At 35.9% G+C, this 19,133-nt stretch overlaps 1 protein-coding gene across 5 annotated transcripts in view; it reads left to right on the top strand.

The window, feature by feature from the left end:
- ANO3 (anoctamin 3) overlaps positions 1-19,133 on the top strand; it is a 183,491-nt gene that overhangs the window by 116,799 nt on the left and 47,559 nt on the right. For 4 of the 5 annotated variants that reach the window (XM_065839113.2, XM_071808824.1, XM_071808823.1 and 1 more), the window contains 6 exons: positions 6,694-6,846; positions 8,589-8,689; positions 12,249-12,293; positions 15,931-16,062; positions 17,419-17,525; positions 18,850-18,905. In XM_065839113.2, coding sequence (XP_065695185.1) covers positions 6,694-6,846; positions 8,589-8,689; positions 12,249-12,293; positions 15,931-16,062; positions 17,419-17,525; positions 18,850-18,905 — 594 coding nt within the window. The remainder of the gene's footprint in view (positions 1-6,693; positions 6,847-8,588; positions 8,690-12,248; positions 12,294-15,930; positions 16,063-17,418; positions 17,526-18,849; positions 18,906-19,133) is intronic. The other variant, XM_065839115.2, reaches the window with a different exon arrangement.

Consider the following 19,133-nt stretch of genomic DNA (forward strand, 5'->3'; position numbering starts at 1 on the left):
GTTAAGTGTTTAAAATAGGAAGCCTTCTGTCTCCAAACATCCTCCATTGCTGCTTCCACATACAGTAGCGCTGACCAGACTTATTTTCAACATTTTGCATAAGGTCACTTAAACCTACTCCTTTCCTGAAGCAAAATGTATTTTTCATATGACATACAAATGTATTTTTCATGCTTACTCCATAAGTCTGAATAGAATGAAGAGGGAAGGAAAAGGTTCTCTGTGAAGAAAGTAAAATAATTACTAATTCTTCAGCTTACTCCTAAAAAGCTAAACTGCAGTTTTATTAGAAAGGTGAGATATTTCTGGAAGTCTTTCTGTTCAGAAAAAAGCTCGGTTCTGCACAGTACAGCGTAGTAATCACAGAAATACATTAACATGGGTAATTACAGCAGCCTGTCATGTTAAGTAGGCTGTGTTGTCTTTGATGCTCAAGATAATTTGGATATCTTTACATATGCAAATATGCCCCAGATTTTCTTTCCTAGGTTATTATGCTCATGGTTATTTGCAGGTTTGACTTTTTTTAAACATCCTGAAACAAAGCAAGCATTAATTAGGAATCTCACTTTTCTTCATGGAACTGCCCATTGCAGTTAGCATCAGAAATTTATTCATTTCCAGAAAACATTTAAGGGTAAGAATTGATTCATAACCTCTGACTGGGGACACTAACCACTGACACGGTGGCATCCATCGGTGTGAATGTCGCTGAAGATGTCAACGCAAAGTTCATTATAACAGCGTGAAGGAGAATTAGTAATCAAAACAAATGAGGTGTTTTCTCGTTACTCTACTTAACAGCATGTTATGAAGTTCTAAGAGCAATAATAAATTATACTGGAAGAAACATTTATTTTATGAGAAATAACCATTTTACTCAGAGTTAGAACAGGAAAGCCCTTGATGTGGATTTTTCAATTTTAGGTAGTTATCATGCCCAAAAATTTCACACATCAGACTTTACCTCTATCAGAATTCCTGCCCTAGTTCTTCAAATTGTTTCCATGGCTACTTCTGTCTTGTACGTGATTAAATAGCCCTGAACTGATCTGTTATTATCTCTAAAACATCTCTTATAAGCCAAAACATGAAGAGACACAGAAAACTGCTTTTCCTCGCTCCATCTCTGATAACTAATGCATTTTGCATTTTAAGCTTCATTCTCCTACTCTTACTCCTCCATTTCAAGCTGATTTTTCTTGCAAGCGTGCAAAGTGATTTTATATATTGTTGGATGTTCTATACACTTCTGTTTGGGCCATAAGGCTCCGTGCCAGTAAACTTTGTGGTGGTGTTTATAGAAGTTTGATGTGACAGCAGTAGATCAGTGAACATGTTGTTGTTTCCATGAGGAAACAAATACATTTCAAAGTTTGTTTACTTGTCTTTCATTCTTCCTCAAATGTTTTCTGTTTTTACAACTTTTCCCTACTTGTTTATGTCTAAAATTGCTACTGGTGACATGGTGCTACTATGGAGAAGTGATTCCAGGACTCAGTGCTTCCATTTCCAGTAGTAGCATCACTTCACACTGGTGGATTTTCCCGTTTTCTTATAGTTTCCATGGGAAAAACAAACAAACAAACAAACAAGACGTTTGAGTAAATTTCTCTTTAATATGTTGTTTCATTATTGGTAAGATTTAATCAAAATTATTTTTCTCTAGCACATTTAGCTGTCAGAATTCACAAGCTGTCTTTGGGAGGAAAATAATTTTGTTCTAAACATCAACACCTTGAAACAAGAAGATTTTTGGGAAGAGATATTTAGTAAATTTGGAGTCCAAATTGTAAAAGAAGAATCCCGAGGCCCAGCTGTGCACATCCATCTTTTGGATCCCAGCTACTAGTCTGTTGTTATATTTTCTTTACATAATTTTACAAATCTAAATCCAAATTACACCACGCACATGGAGGAAAGTTGAACTTCATCCTGTCTACTCTAGAGGCAAAATAAATATATCATGCTATGGGGGCTTGATTCTTGTGTACTGTATCGGTCGGCACGTATGTAAGTGAATGCTCCTGTTGTTGATTATGGCTGAGAGTTGTTGTTCTCTATATGCTTATATAGATATAAAACTTAAGGGAATTGTAAGTGAGAGGGAGTATCTACAGCTCCACCAGGTGCCCTCTCTGTGCTTAAATACCTCACAGTCACACCTATGTCTGAGAACAGTTTGGTCTGTAAATCACACATCCACAGGCAAATAAATAATCATTTAAAAATTATAAAAATGAAAATTCCTATGGAGATTTTGTCAGCCTTTAAGCACTTGCTGTTATGTTATCCTTGTTAAGTCTTGTCGATGGTTGAGTAAAGGTGAAATGAATGGTTACAACAGATATGTTGTATCTCCGTTTTGTTCTAGTTAACTTCTGAATTTACCTAGGTAGTACATATTATTAATTAACTTAATATTGTCACTGGTATAAAGTAGGGGAAAAAAGGTATACTGGTATATTATGTTACAATGTATTGTTCACTAATTTTCAGTAAATTGCAAAGTTTGCCTGTCATTTTGCTAAATACAGCAGACCTTAAGTCTACCATACCATTTACTCTTACGTGAACCTAAAATTTGCTTAATGTTTAGGGAATGGTTCCAACTCACTCTTCTAGGATATTTATTTCTATGTTGATGATAACTTTCTGATGCAAAGGGTGGAGGAGCCAAGTAGAAGAGGTGCACTGCTGGACCTCATCCTCACTAACAAGGAGTGTCTGGTTGAAGGGCTGCCTTGGTTGCAGCGACCATGAGGTGGTGGAGTTCAGGATCTCATGTGGCAGGAGCAGGATAACAAGCAGAATTGCAACCCTGGATTTCAGCAGGGCAAACTTTGGCCTTTTCAGGCAATTGCTAGGGGAAATCCCATGGGAGGCTGGAGAGTTGGGCGCGAAAATTTAATGAAATATAACAAAGGCAAGTGTAGAGGGTAGGAACAACCCCAGTTTCCAGTATAAGTTGGGGAATGACCTACTAGAGAGCAGCATAGGGGAAAGGGACCTGGGGGTCCTGGTGGACAGCAGGATGACCATGAGCCAGCACTGGGCCCTTGTGGCCAGGAAGGCCAATGGCATCCTGGGGTGTATTAGAAGGGGGTTGGTTAGTACATCGAGAGAGGTTCTCCTTCCCCTTTACTCTGCCCTGGTGAGACCACATCTGGAATATTGTGTCCAGTTCTGGGCCCCTCAGTTCCAGAAGGACAGGGAACTGCTGGAGAGAGTCCAGCACAGGGCAACAAAGATGCTGAAGGGAGTGGAGCATCTCCCTTATGAGGAAAGGCTGAGGGAGCTGGGGCTCTTGAGCTTGGAGAAGAGGAGACTGAGGGGTGACCTCATTAATGTTTACAGATATATAAAGGGTGAGTGTCAGGAGGATGGAGCCAGGCTCTTCTCGGTGACAACCAATGACAGGACAAGGGATAATGGGTTCAAACTGGAACACAAGAGGTTCCACTTAAATTTGAGAAGAAACTTCTTCTCAGTAAGGGTGACAGACACTGGACCAGGCTGCCCAGGAAAGTTGTGGAGTCTCCTTCTCTGAAGACATTCAAAACCTGCCTGGTCACCTTCCTGTGTAACCTCATCTGGGTGTTCCTGCTCCAACGGGGGGATTGGACTGGATGAGCTTTCGAGGTCCCTTCCAATCCCTGACATTCTGTGATTCTGTATGGGGTGAGAAACTGGCAAATATTTAACCCACAGAGCAGAACAGTAGACTGAAATCATTAGAGTTGAAATAGTTGTAATTTCTGCAGATTGGTCTATTTAAATTAATTGGGGAGAGAATGTGTAAAACAGCTGTTCCCACTTTGTAAAGAGGGTGTTGCTTATTAATTAGAATCTGAGAAACAGTTTCTTGAAAAGCCCTCCATGTTCACTAAATTCAGGAAAATTCTTATACCAGATCTGAATATAAATGTTAACCCTTTTTATTATAACATCAGTAAGTAATTGCATTATACTTTTGTTTCACTTTTATTTCTCGAGCAAAAGCTTCTTTCTCTATGTTACATTGATCAAATAGTTTTGTGTTATGTAAACTGTAAACTTCAGTGGAATGATTATGTCAGTATTTTGAATTTTACACTGTTTCTGTCTTCAAAGCAGTGTGTCATGTTATTGGTTATAATAATCACAAGCTATGAATCAACCTAAAATGATGGCAAATAATAAAGGAAACCAAGGAACTGCAAAAGAACTGTAGTGGCAAATCCTTAGGAAATATTTTACTCTGATGCAAACCAGTGTATTACGATTCTGCATTACAAATACATTTACTGTTGATTGTGAAAGCACTTCATAGCCTGAGTACACGAATAAGTAAGGTTTAAAGTTCCTGTATTTAAAGAGTTGGTAGGAATAAGGTGAAATTAAAATGTTGAGTTTGCTAGCTGAACTGTACAGCAATACTCTAAAAGGAATTTGTCAAATCAAATGTAAATACATTTGCATATGTGTAAATGTAGGGAAGCTGAGCAGGTGGATACTGGTTTAGAAAATCTGGAAAACTAATAGGGTAGAGAGGATGAAAAGGATTAGGCAGAAAAACAAACATTGATCAGTCCTTTTCATGCACATTTTTCAGGTGAAACAGAAAATGTTAAAATAATAAAGGAGAAAAAAGGGCTTTGCAGAAAATATTTCATCCGATGCTTTTCTCCTTCACTGTGTTGAGAGACAAGTGGAAGAATGAATCAGAGATTTATTGGTCCAAAAGAGAAGATAAATAATAAATGTGCTTTTGCATGGCTGCCCATTGTACTAACAGACTGGTGCAATGTTCTAGGTGTAGATAGTGGCCAATATAGCTTGACTCATACGTTTAATTGAAATTGCTGCTCCATGTTCTGTTTTGACATTGTAGAGCTCCTTTAGATCAACTGAAAAAAACACCTAAGTCACCAGATAAATTATTTTATTGGCACAGGTATTCCTGCTAATATAGGTTCACATTATTTGAGAATTACACTGAAGTGAAATCACCAAAGCGCAAGTAGCATTAAAGCGAATCAGTCCTGAATCGATAGAGTATATGTTGGGTTCACTGCACAATTGTGGTAAGTGGCTTCAAAATCAGGCATCTCAACCTGCGCCTGTGCTCCTCTAAACGTGGTCCGAGATGAGCAGATGGAAAATTTCTCTATACTGTCATCTCAGCTCATTATTTATTGAACAATGCCCCCAAATAATTGTGTTTGGTGCAGATGAATCTGAGGCCATATTTGCTTACTGTTGTTATCTGAGAAAGAAAATGTGTTTCTCCAAGACTGAAAAAGACAGATGTTTTAGAAATGAGGAAAGAAAGGCTAGAACTAATCTAAAGAAAGGTAGAAATATGTTACAAAAAAATAGATTTAATTTGCATAATGGCTGTACAGAGGTTGCATGACCAGAAATTGTATAAGAGAAGTTCCGGATCTCCATTTGGGGGGAATTTTGGCCAGGCTTTTTAATGTGATTTTTGCCTGGTTTGTGGACCACGAAAGCCAACTCTCATCTGTTTTTATGAAATTCTTGTGCTGGAATTCTTCATTGTTGAAGAATAAGTTCATTGCTTGCGTCTTGAACACCAAAAATTTTAGGTATTCAAAAACATGCTTATTCAGTCTTGCACTTTCGAATCATTCATCTACTGCCTCACCTTCAAACCTTTGAATCTTTTATCTAAATCATTCCATCTACAACATTTAAAAAAAGAATAAAAGTTAATGTTTTTACTACTGTTCCCATTCAGAATTCTTAGTGACAGACCCTATTGTGTATTCAGCACACTAATAATCTCTGTTAACAATCTTGACTACCTTACTTTGGTCTTCAGATACTATCTATCTGAATATCTTGAGATAAATAGAAATATAAGAATTTATAAAAATGGTCCCATATGTATAAGTACAATGTACCATACTTCAAACCTAACATACATGTTCTGGACAGTTTGGGTTAAAACAAGTGCTGCATTCTCCAGAAGATGATGGTAGTTTCTCAGTTTACCTTTTCAGATTTCAAAGTCTTCACAGTGTGACACCAGTTGATACAGTCACAGTCTATTCTGAATCATACAAAACACAGAATGCAAAAATAGCTTTCAGAGGCAGCATGTGAAGCAGGGTTTTCCATATTGAGGTCAGAGAATCCCTTGTCTTTGCATGGTGGGAAGGAACTACACAAGATTTAAACATTGCTAACATGGCATTGAAAAAAGCGTTTCCGCTAGAATATCCAGGAAAACATTTCAATCAATAGCACTTCTTTTTTCAATCTTTTAGATTTATTTCTGTTTTGGAAAAGATGTGTTTGTTCTATAAATTTTGCCCAGGTGCAAAGCTGGGAAACTTGGTTTAATTTATTTGCCTGTAGTTTTTTTTAATTCCTGTTGGAAAGTAAGGATTAACAAAAGTTCACATTGATATATACCACACAATAATTGTAAGGTTTTTGCACAGCTGAAAGAAGTAGCTGGAATATGGGCTTTGTGGAGTTATTTTGTTTTGTTCTAATTTGAAATTGCGATTAACTGATGCACATGAACTGCCTGTTCTTCTGACTTCTTTACAGGTTTAGCCTGCAGATACCTGGACATTTCCTTGTTTTAGAAAGTGCTGTGTTACAATCAGCTTGTGATGTGGTTTTTCATCGTCATGGACGCCATATTTAATGTATTTTTTTAAATTTTATCTTCTCCAGACTGATGCCATGGCATCATCAGGACTCTTCTTCAAAGACGGCAAAAAGCGCATTGACTACATCTTGGTCTACAAAAAGTCAAGTCCACAGGTAGAAAAAAGAAGCACGTTTGAGAAGAATTTGAGAGCAGAAGGGTTGATGTTAGAACGGGAGGTGAGTCTTGTAGCTTATGTAGCATGAGATAACTTTTAGAATACTGTTGTACTTTACTGCATTTATTAAAGAATCCTGACAAATTTACAAGCCTTTCCAGTCAGGTCGTTTCCTCCATTGGTTTAATTCTATTCAATTAATAGTAACAGTTGTTCGATAGTGTGTGTTTAACGTGTTTTGGGGGTGCATGCCTGTACGTATACACACACACGGACCCTCGGTATATACCTGCAGTATAGAGGGAAAACTCCCAGCTCCTTATGCCAGTACAACAGAAGGTTCAGTAACCCATGTTGTTGCTCTAATATAAAACCTCTGTGTCTACCAGCAGCATGCATGATACTGAATTCTCTCTGTTTTTCCAAGAGTTAAGATTGTCAGTGTCAAGTTAATCCATAATTCTAGTAACAGCAGTATTAATATAAAAATGAAGGAAAACAAAGCCAGGAAAACAGCCTTGGATTTTTGCCGTTTCATTAATTACTTATAAAACAGACATATATTTAGTCTACCCTGAAGTAATTTCCTATATTTTTTGTGTCTTTCATCCTGATTTATACTCTTCAACTCAATAGAAATGCCTTACGTGTTCTGTGTTATTGCAATGTCCTCTTAACTGTTTTGAAGCACTTGTAAATTCTAGCTGATAATGTAGCATATTGAATATTCATAAAGATCTAACAGTGGATTAAAATTTGGTTTTAAGGCTTTGGTACAGTCTGGTAGTAAATTTATCTGATTTTGTTCTATTTCAGTAAATATCTCAATCTCAGGTGGTGTCAACTCAGAAGTATTGACACTTCAGAAAAAAAATGTCTTCTTATAAGATCAAGTGTTTTAAATTGTCTTCCAGTAGTGTTTTTTTAATCCACAACTTTTGAGAAAAATGAAATCCTAGCAGTAATATTATTGAGCTGTGTCATGACTCTATGGAACTGTAGGTGAACATTTTAAATTTATTAACGCTTTAACAAAATTTTCAATTACCTTTACTTAGCAAACCTTGCATTACTCAAGGTTTTGGGAGGGCTTAATCAGAATTAACTCTATCGAAACATTTACTTATAAAAACTCAGGCAAATACATCTGGGAGAAGGGTGTGGAACTGAAGTGTTTATAAGAAAAGATAAATACAGAAACCTTTAGTGCTGAAATTTTTGTTTCATGTACAAATACATTAGTGACGAAAAATGTCTCTGTAGAGTGTTCCTTGTAATTTTACAAAAAAAAATCTCAGTTTATAGAGATCACATTTATAAGTTTGTATCAGATATTGCAATTATTTAACCATTCCCTGGAGTTACTGTTTGGGCAGTGGGACCTGCAGCCTCCTCGCAGCTGTTCCTATGTCTCTAGCAGCTGAGCACTCTTCTGAAATGGCAAACACACAGAATAGTCTTCAAACTGCTCATCTAAGATGATCTTGAGGGAGTTTAAAATGAATTCATTTATTCCATGTCAAAAAATGCTGCATAAAACCTTTCTTTATTTTGGTTGTATTTATGAGCAGAGATTTGTCCTAGAGATTCCTTTTGACAGTTAATAATTTACTCATATCGCAGCGTTTGGGAGAAAATTATTCATTTTCCTTTGTCTATCTGAGAGCACTTAGAGTGTTTCAACCTTGCATAGCCACTTGAGATCTAAAAGCAGAATTTGACACTGGAGAATGCTTTTAGAAAGGTGAATGTTAAAGGAGTTAGAATTATTAATGTGTATTTGTTTATTATTGCTCTTTACAGCCAGCAGTTACAAACAGTGATATCATGTTTGTTAAAATTCACTGTCCATGGGAGACATTGTGCAAATACGCTGAAAGAATGAACATCAGAATGCCTTTCAGGTATTGTGGAAACTGTTTTAAGAAACTTGTAATTTAGCTGCTTAATGTAACAAGTTCATTACTTGATTAAGGCTAAAAGGGAGTCTTTGCTGCATTTTGGCCAGGGACACTTATATTTAATTTAGGGAGATGATATGAGGAGAGATAATAATAGGTATTGATCTTTTCAAATTTACCTGTGGTACTTGTTTCAAGCATACCTTCCGAATTAAATCGAGTAAATGTCTTTAGAAAATACTCTTAATAGTTCACACATTGTTTGGATGCCCTTGGCAGAGTTTCAGGTATCTTCCATTTGAGATCAAGTATTCTTTGTGATTTTACGGTATTTTTGAAGTCTTACCCAAAGGCAGGTGAAGTGACAGAAATAGCCGATGTCTTCTGTGTCTTCAGTATAACACATATTGGCATGCTTGGAATAAAATCAGATACCTTTAGTTCTTGGTCATCTAGCTTTCCTTTGGCAGAATAATGAACTGAACTGAGTTCCTTGTCTATTTGCTGAATAAATTCTGTCATGTTTTTGCAATAAATATTTGTTATTTATTTGTAGGACAAGTTAATATCTCCTGCAATAATACAGAAGGTTTTAAAGGAGAAAATGTCCCTTTTCAAATTGCTTAATAGTGTTTTTCCTGAGAGAGAAGAGCGTGTAGTGTGTGGTGAAACCTCATGAGGAGTTAAAGTGGTAACCAGATGCCAGAGCTGTGTGACTCACGGAAAATACCCTTCCAGCGCTCTTTTCTCACTTGAATTGCCAAGTGCTCAATCTTTCATGTCCCTGCTGATTTTGGCTATCGCAGTGTGGCTCTCCTGCATTGGTCCTAAGCCATAAACAGTCATCACGAAGCATCCTTTCCTCAAAACTCATTTCAAATACCCAGCTTTATTCTGAGTAACAATCTTCCATACGTTTGAGAATATTATTACAGTGCCAGTTGAGCTTCTCTAGTTTGAATAATTCTTGTCAACGTTTTAAACATAGAAGTGTTTGCATATGTGTGTACACACACATAATCTAAATTCCAATTCAAATATAGTTCTTACTTGGTTTTGATACTTGAAGTTGCCAGATTAAGATTTAGCAATGGCTTGAACTCTTCATCATTTTGATCATTTTGATAACTTCACAGATCAATAGCGCTCTTTGGAAAAACAAAAACGGCTGACTTTTGCGTTCAAAGGCATTTAAAGACCTGTTTGTTTATTATATTATTAACTAACATGTAAATATTTTCTTGTGGTGAGTTTTCTGTCCTTTTTTTTCTTCTTTTTTTTTTTCTCCTCCTCCTCCCTGAAAGTGTCTGTCTGATATGTGTTTCTTTGTTTCTGGGCTGCTGCTTTAGTTTCTTTTTATCCCACTCAGTTCAGTCCACCAAAATTAGGTAAAACGCTAAATTTTGCTGCTTCACCTTCTTGGCAGTTTTACTGTAGATTTAAATACATTTACTTGGTAAGAAAAAAGCCCATATATAGCATATATTGTTTTCCTGAGGTAACTATTTCCTTCATTCAATAGACAGAAGAAGCTCAAATCATACAATTCTCCCATAATTAGAAGGAATCTCAGTCCTTCCCTCTCAATAAGTTTTAGGTTGTGCTGAGGTGGTTTTAGGTTGTTCTGTGAGGAACAGGGTGTTGGACTCAAGGATCTTTATGGATCCCTTTCAACTTGAGATATTCTATGATTCTAAGAACAGATTATTTCTTTTAGGCTCAATCCATTTTATCAGTGGCTTCTGACTGTCCATTTTTAATACATAACTGAAGAATAGAGCTAACCCTTCCTGCAGTTCTTTAATGCAGTACAGCCTTGTTCTCTTGCACAAAATTTGGGCTTTCAGTTGCAGTCACTAAAATATACTGTATGTCACTACTGTATATGAATAATACATGAAGAATAAAAGCCATATTTTTAAGGAATATAAACAAAATCAATAGAATTATTACACAGTTTAAGAGGTGTTTCTCTCTGTTCCTGAAAAGTAAAAATGCCTTTTTCTGACCCAAAGGACCACCCAGCATCCCAGAATTGTTTTAGCCTGGCATTATACCTAAAGGTGTTGGCAGATATAGAGTATACATCATATATGCAATATAGCTGGAATCTCAGAGTTTCAGTTACAAAAGGAAATTTTTCTAGCATTTCAAAAGACTCTGTGGTAAATGCTATTGTCTTGTATATGGCTTCAAACAGGATTTATATTGGCACCAAGATTAGATCATGGCTGAATTATACTTTTTTAACAATTTTTGTATTTTTGTTAAGTATATGGTCTGTCAGTAGAAATGAAGCTCTGTTATGTATTTTTGAAGCTCAGACAAAAGGTTTATTTTATCTGTCTACAAGTATCTCTTGAGCAATATATTTCTTCGTCACACACAATAATAATTTAGATGTATCTGTAGCTTAACTGGACTCCATCTGTGCAAAAGAAATGCTAAGGGCCATTAAGGGGAATGAAGGAAGGGTTTTCTTAAAAAATGTAGTGATGAAAATCCTCTAATAATGCTTAACTGCTTCGTTAACAATTCTGTCTGGCAGTACGAAGTGTCAGGCTGCCAACAGCCTCCACATTGGTAGATACATAACATTCCAATGGCCATGTATTTTCTAGGCAACATTTCCTTCCCTCTCCTTTTTATGTATTGTTACTTTAATGTAAATAATTTACTTTACTCAATCTCAAATTCTACCTGGATGAGCAATTGAAGATCTTGCTAACAACATATGGTTCTAAACTAAGAAGTGATGGAGAAGTATCCAGAGCGAAAGTACCATTTGTGTGTGTGACAGAATGAAATAGTTGAAATGTGACATGAAATGATAGGAAGAGGACAGGAAAAAAATGGAACTAGATGTATAAAATATTGGATTGTAGCAGATATGTCTCCATATGGTTTCAAAATAACTGTTCTTGGAAGACTACTGGGGATTTCTGGTCATGCTTCTCTAAATTTCTGTGACCAGTGAAGAGTAGAGAAAAAAGAACCATTAACATAAAAGTTGTTTGTTGCAGTTCATACTCTTAGATTTTTAGAGCCATGTATTGTTCTTCAGCTGGATGCAAAATGTCAGGGGTATATAGCACATCAGAGAATGAAGATAGATCTAATGGTGCTAAGTGCTTATGGTATTTAATGCATAGAGCGCATCAAGCATTTAATAGCGTGAAAACCCTGGTGATTCTTCTAAGATGTGCTTTATGAAATAAAAGCTAAGAAAAATCACATTAAATGAATACTAGAATGACACCCCTGAACCCTGTCTGATGTGTGTCTTATGAATGAATTACTGATTAACTATTATTGTTGTTATTATTATTAGCTACAGATCTAAAATTTGATTTTGACTTAGAAACAAATTTTGAACTTGAAAACATGTGAAATCACAGTATTAATGACTTATTCTATTTCAGTTTCCTTTTTCAAGTGTTTTTCACCTTTCTGCCTATGAAAATGCACGCTTTAAAATGTCCAATGTTCTTTTATAATTTTTATGTCCTTTTCAACTGTCTCCTACTTGATTATTTTCAGCTGATTTTTGCTGTTCTTTCAGGAAAAAATGTTATTACACTGACTGGAGGAGCAAAACCATGGGCAGGTTGGTGGGTGATGTGTAGCTTCTAATTTTGTCAGATTGTCACCCCGCTACAGAAAAATCCATTCGCAGTTGTAAATTTATCCGGGAAACTTGGAAAATTACATTATTTTCCTGAAAACTCAAAATATGTTAGCTCAAAGTGTTAAAATATTCATCTGTAACAAGACTGCAGTACTTGAAAGCTTTGCCAGTTCTCATTTTAGAAATGCAAAAGTGTTTATGCCAGGAAAAAAAAAACCCAAAAGACCTTATCCTGGCAGCAAAGATGTAACGCTGGAGCTGTCTCTAGTTTTGTCTGCTGTTACCAAGGCGTATTTCTTTAGCAGGGAAGATGCTTTTGAGTGCATGTCTCAGATTCTGGCAGTCAGCTCTTCCCATAGACACACAGACGTAGCTCTCATGTGTGTCCTGGTGATCAGGATTAAATCAGTGCCATGCACTGAAGTGTGTTTTGAATATTTGATAGCTGACAGAATAATGCTGCATTAAAAGCTGTTTAACTCTCTGGGAGGCAAATACTTGCAAACCTCATCGGTGGCTGCTGCTGTTGCTGCTTCTGTCAGCCAGGAGAAGGGAACAAGAAGTCACAGCAGCCGGTGACAGGAGCCTTGGGGACACTGCGAGCTCTAATCACTCCCTGTTGCTCTAGTCAGACATAATGATGTCTTGTAAATTAATTATCTGAGGAAAAATACGAATATTTTTACATGAGGGAAATCTGAAAGAGTTTTCTATCACGGGTTTTCTCGAGATGGATCTTGAGATGAGGTGCCATTTGATTTAGGTTCTGTTGTTACTTTAGATGATGAAGAGCTCTCATTATTTCTTAGGAGCAGTTTAAGTAGTCTTATGATATCAATTTGAATGGTAAAGTGAGAAAACTGTAAACTTAATCAGATAAAATATGTGGAAATAAAACAATCTATAACATAAATTTACAGCTGCGGTTTTTCCTCTTCCCAGTCATTCACATGCTTGCTCCATTTTAGTGTGCATTAGGAAAAATGTAAGTCGTGCTTTTTAATGCAAAGGCAAAATCAACAAGCTTTACTGCAAAATTGTCTCATTTCATCTGTATCCCATCTGGTGAGTCCTAGATATTAAATATATTTGTTTTCCTCATTTAGAAGGACAGATGTCTGAAAAATGCAATTGAATTTGCACAGTACCTGTGAACCAAGTAATAAACAACTTTTGTGCCAGATTGGTTTTCCATTTGAGACAAACGTTTTTACTTGTGATTTACTTTGTGAGAATTTGGGGATGAATATTTTTCTCAATATTTTCTGCCACTGGATACAATCCAGTGTGCAAAGGAATAGGGTAAAAAAAAAACAAAGAAGAAGAAGCTAACTCTAAAATTGCTGTCATAATTTTAACTTCTACTGTCATTCTTTCTTTGCATCTTAGAACTTTACAAACTTAACTGCTTCTCTGTAATTTGTCAAATCTCATTAATCATTCTAAATTGTTAAGTGGAATTTGCAAGCACTACAATGAAGAACTATATTCAAATCTTTCTATACGGAAGGTAGAATTTCAAGGCTATACAGTTTCTATAATTTAATAATATGAGTTAACAGTTGTATATTAGACCCTGCTGTGGCATGTACACTTCTCTAAATTCATATATATGATAATATGGCAGACGTCTATACCTATATATGTCTTTTAATATAAGAAATGTAAGAAAAGTCATTCCTCTTGCTGGATTATTTTTGTATGGAATGGGATGTACTTTTCAGTTGAAATATTCTGCGCTATCTGACAGCACTAATTTTTGGAGTGATCAGCCATAAATGATGTAATGAAAAAGCAATTACACCTTAGATAAAAAGCCTTTTTGCCTCAGAAGATGAGCTGCAAATGTAATGTGGACATAATTTTTAATTTATTGCAATACTCTTCTTCATTAATTTGCCTGTTAAAAGGAGCAGCCATGAATTTTTAAAATGAGCTAACTTCTGTAAGATAACACTTATCTCCTAGTTTTCCAGATTTTTAGAGAGATAAATGATTAATGCTTTTCACATAAACAATTTTAAAAGAATTTCATAATTAAAAAGTTTGAAATCAGATGCATTGTTTCTCTGTTCTTTTTGATGCACCGGTATATTTTTCTGATTAAAGAAAAAACCTGGGTTCTGACTAAATATTTTTTCTTTTTTAAACTACATGTCTACAACAGAAAAAAGATGAAGACCATAAAGTGAAACCTGTACTTATATACACTGTGTATAACTGTATCAGGAGAACATCCACTGGAACCCATAAATATAATCAGCTCTCCACAGGACGGTGTTACCTGACTGAAGGAGACACTTAAAGGGATGCACCTGCCTAGAAACTGTTTTCCATGATTCAACTTTTCGAACAGTTTCGTTCTTTAGCTCGTCATCAAATTGAGTGTGTCCCTCAAGTGCAGAACCAGTTACATACCAGTGTGTACCAATAACTTTGTGATATATAGCAAGAAGCAAATTTTAAGAATTTTAAATATGTGTAAAATTCTGCTCCCACGTCTCACTTGGATTTCTGTCTGACAGTGTTAAATAGGGATAGAACTTTGGGGTTTTTTTGCTGATGTTGACAATGCATTTTCACAAAGGTGACTTTGCTGCCCAAGAGCAATTTACCGTGTCATCACTTATTACTCTTAATTATGAAATGGGTAGCTGAGCTTCTGCTTAGCACAGGCAACTAAGTATTCACCTCAGATTAAAAGATCTGATACTTAGCTTTACACTTCTTGTGCATATGAGTAAGGCCCAAATCCCACTGAAAAAAAAAAAAGGTTATTTAGGGAATGTTTTTCTAAAATTTAGATATTTTTGTGGTCTTTTTCGGAATCTCTGATATCGTTAGAGTGTCATAATATAGCACTAGTGTAGTAAGAAACCTACTCATTAAATTGCCTTATTTGTATTGCAGTTGAATATGAAAAAAAATATAAGTCAGCAAAGAGTGCAAAATTCAAGTAATGATAACTTCTAGCATTTGCTTGAAAATTAACTTCACTAAATTTTCCCCTGTATAAACCATGGCCTGAGATACTGTCTAGGCAAGTTGTCAGTGGAAGAAAACTCTTTTCGTTACTGATATATAATCTAATTGAGGATACAAAAGTTATGTTCTGTTTGCGTTTTATAATATCAATTTTTAGGAAACTGCATGAAGCAGTATCCTTTATTTGACATACAGGTATACAGTGTTGTAAGGCAATATCAGCTCTTTGATTGTGGTGAAAAGTTTGCAGAGAAAAGCTTTACTGAAAGCAGAAAAACATAAAAATTTGATTGTGAGTAGTCCTATATTTACTTTTAAATATTATGAATTTTAGTATCCAGGGTGGCAGGCAAGGGAGGGAGGAGGAGTGACGCTTGTGTTGTTTCCCCAGACTCAATACTACAGTCTCATCTCAAACCATAATCCTGCTACTTTTAGATTGACTTGTGCTCAGGTGAAGTTTGCAAGATAAATCACAAATGAAAACTGTTAATTTTGCTTTTTAACGCCTTTTTTTTTTTAAAGTTCATGCGGAAATTTCCTGCTTTCATTTCATTTCTAGCACGATGCAGCTACATATAGAAATACAAAGCAAATGAGAGTTTGTAAATCTGATTTCTTATTGTCTCAGTTTGCAGAGGAATATGAGAGAGCTGAAGAGCTGGTTGCCCAGGAATCCCATGAAGCTGGACAAGGAGGCCCTACCTGATCTGGAAGAAACAGATTGTTACACAGCACCCTTCAGCCGTGCCCGCATCCACCAGTAAGTGCTGGAACTGGAAAAGCAGCGCCACAGACCTCACTTCTTCCAAGCAAGTGCCATGAACAGATGGTCACTGGCAAATACCCAGTATCATATTTGATATTTTCTATGGGTTTCTTCTTAAAGCCAAATTCTATTCTCTCTTAGTGGCTCTTTGATGGTCACTCAGTAGTATGGGGAAAAATTTGACTGAAAAATGAACGCTGCTTTTTTGATTTAGAAGGTTTTCTCTCCATTACATGACAAAATGCAAATATTTACTCAAGTTTGCTTTGCTTACTTACATATTTGACTTAGGCAAAACCTGAGGCAGCTGTTGAAATGGAGAACACCTGGAGAGAAGCTAAAACCAGGGATAATTATTTTTCTTTCTAATCAGATCTGCATTTTATAAATGCTTTTGTCTCTGAAAGTATAAATATATATACACCAAATAAAAAGGGTATGTGTTCAAATTAGCATTTTGGTGATGATGTGGTTTAAGTGTGCTATAAATTTTTTCTGAACCCAAAAAGTAAATACGAAAATTCTGGTTATTTCTTCATCTTAGAAGTATTTTCTGATAATTCTTTCAGGAGAGGAAAGTTCATTTAAAGTAGAAGTATAAATTAAGCTAAATAGGAATTTTTGCTTCTCAATAAAGAAGCTATATGCTAGTGGAGTGAATTTACACCGGAAAGACAAAATAATTGCATTATAATCTCAGGTTTTTTTGAGTGACTGACTACATTGCATTGGACCAATCACCTGGTTTTGCTGTTATTTCTCAACCAGCTCAGCTGATGTTATCAATGGTAACAGTATCACTTTTGGCACAGCTGAGTAGGAAAAGCTCCTGAAGGTCAGATTCCTGGTGCCTGGAAACCAGCACCATCTGGGAAGGGATGCTTTATTTGGCTCCATCCTGGGATTTTCTAAGGGAAAGTGGTTGTGGAGCTGCTGCTGAAATGTCCAGTGCATGGAGATTGTTTTATTATTATATTTTTTTCCTGAATAGCAATTCTGATGTTTCCATGACAGAGACATCTGCCAACTCATAAGTAACTTGAATTTGAGAATGACCGCTGCTTCTGAAGATATTTTTTTTAATTAGTTCTACCCAGTAGAGAAATTACCAAGATAGGATACTTTGGAATTTAGTTTTAGTTGCTCTGTTTTCTCAGCAATAATCTGTGATGACGATAAATTTATTGGACTTGAGAAAATGCTCTAGGGGTGTAAAATCTTATATCGTGTGCAGTACCCAAGAAGAGGCTAAAGATCCAATAAATCACTGTAAGAACAAAACACTCGAACAGCGATGTTTCAACACCTCTGCATTGTCTGAATATTAAAAGACATTTATTATTTCAATAGTTTCACGATAAACAACAAAGACAGCTTCTTCAGCAATTCCACAAGAAGTAGAATCGTGCATCACATGCTACAGAGAACCAAGTATGAAGATGGAAAGTCCAAAATGGGTGAGAATGCTGCATTTTTTTCCTAACCCAAAGCTATACAAATGTTATATCTTTACTTGCCTGGAAGAGTATCGTTTGAGTAAACTCAATTAATTTTGCTGTTCCTTGAAGTCTTTTTATTCGCTCAGTAACAGAGCTGAAAACGTCGTGTTCCTGAATAACTCAGTGAAAACTTGCAATATTTGTCACCTAATTGCTCCTTCTTTAAAACCATTGGAGAGATTATGCTAACTTTATGTGATCAAGAGCCACAATGAAGAGAACCTAGCAGCTTCAGTCCAGTAGGATCCATGTGAGCTACACTTAACTTACTCTAAGTCTCCATACAGCTCAGAGGCAGCTGACCTGAAGACTAAATCCAACTTACATCAACTCCCGTATTACAGCATTATTTTTTAGAAGGTCTAACTATTCATTTTCCTTTTCAGTGAACAGGGGATGTATGTGTAATTTACTATTTTCTCTGCAGGAATTAAATTAAGAATTAAATAAGGTAATAGAAATTACGGAAAGTTGTTGCTTGAGCTTCTGAATAAAAGCAGTGGTAAGAAAAACATAGAAAATGAGAGTTCAAATCTAATGCCTTTCGAGTTGATGATGGTACATTTCATTATGAGATGAATTTAGCATAATTTGTATATTTGAACGAACAAATTGAATTCCATCATAAGTACTTATTTCTTTGGGAAGCTGTTGCCTATGGCTGCAGCCTCACAGGGTACTGAATCTTTTTATTATAATTATTAATGTTTATTTATTATTTATTTTTCATAATGTGCTTTGATAGTACAACAAATCTGTTTTTAGGAAGACTGTAGGAACTGATCCGGAATGCTGTAGCCAGCAGGGTGCAGAGTGCTGCCCTGACCAAACCTCCTTCAGCTGCCTTAGATTTAAAAATCACAGCAGGTTGGCTTTTAACCCTGCGGGTGTTTTGCTGCCTCGAGGACTGTCTGTCCATACTGCTCTGCGTATGTCAGATCATCTGGTCACCCATAAAATCCATATCATATGCTCTGATGAATACAACACAAATGTGATTGTCTTCTCACACCTGATCGGGCACAAGCATCAGAACCTGAGAGACAAAGTTGCAGCCACTGGCCCTTATAAAGCTGCTGTAGCTTGATGGAGCCAGAAATCTTGAGGGATCAGCAAGACCCGCACCAACAGTTGGTGGGATTGTTCATTTTTGTCATGTTTAGGAGCATCCTGAGCATTTGATATTAAGTTACATTCTCATTAGGTAACCTGAAAATTTGCACTGCTTGAAATTAAATGTGTCTAAAAATTGATATCTGAACTAATTTTTTTTCCTCCTTAGGCATTAATAGATTACTAAATAATGGAACATATGAAGCAGCATTTCCACCACATGAGGTAAACTGGTTAATTTTGTATTTCTCTTTATATTTAGATTAAAACTTGCATTAAAGTTTTGAGATCCTACTTTATTTTTTTGTTCTGTAAACTTTTAATTTCACTGTGTAATCTATTGAGACTAATTATTATTTATTGCTCTTACTTTAATATTGGCTTTTAAATTTTTCTTATATAATGCATTCTAATCACTTTCTGGAACTTTTTCTTACTGAACTAGAATATTAT

Source organism: Patagioenas fasciata, chromosome 5 (genome assembly GCF_037038585.1).
Source record: "Patagioenas fasciata isolate bPatFas1 chromosome 5, bPatFas1.hap1, whole genome shotgun sequence".
NCBI classification, from domain to species: Eukaryota; Metazoa; Chordata; class Aves; order Columbiformes; family Columbidae; genus Patagioenas; species Patagioenas fasciata.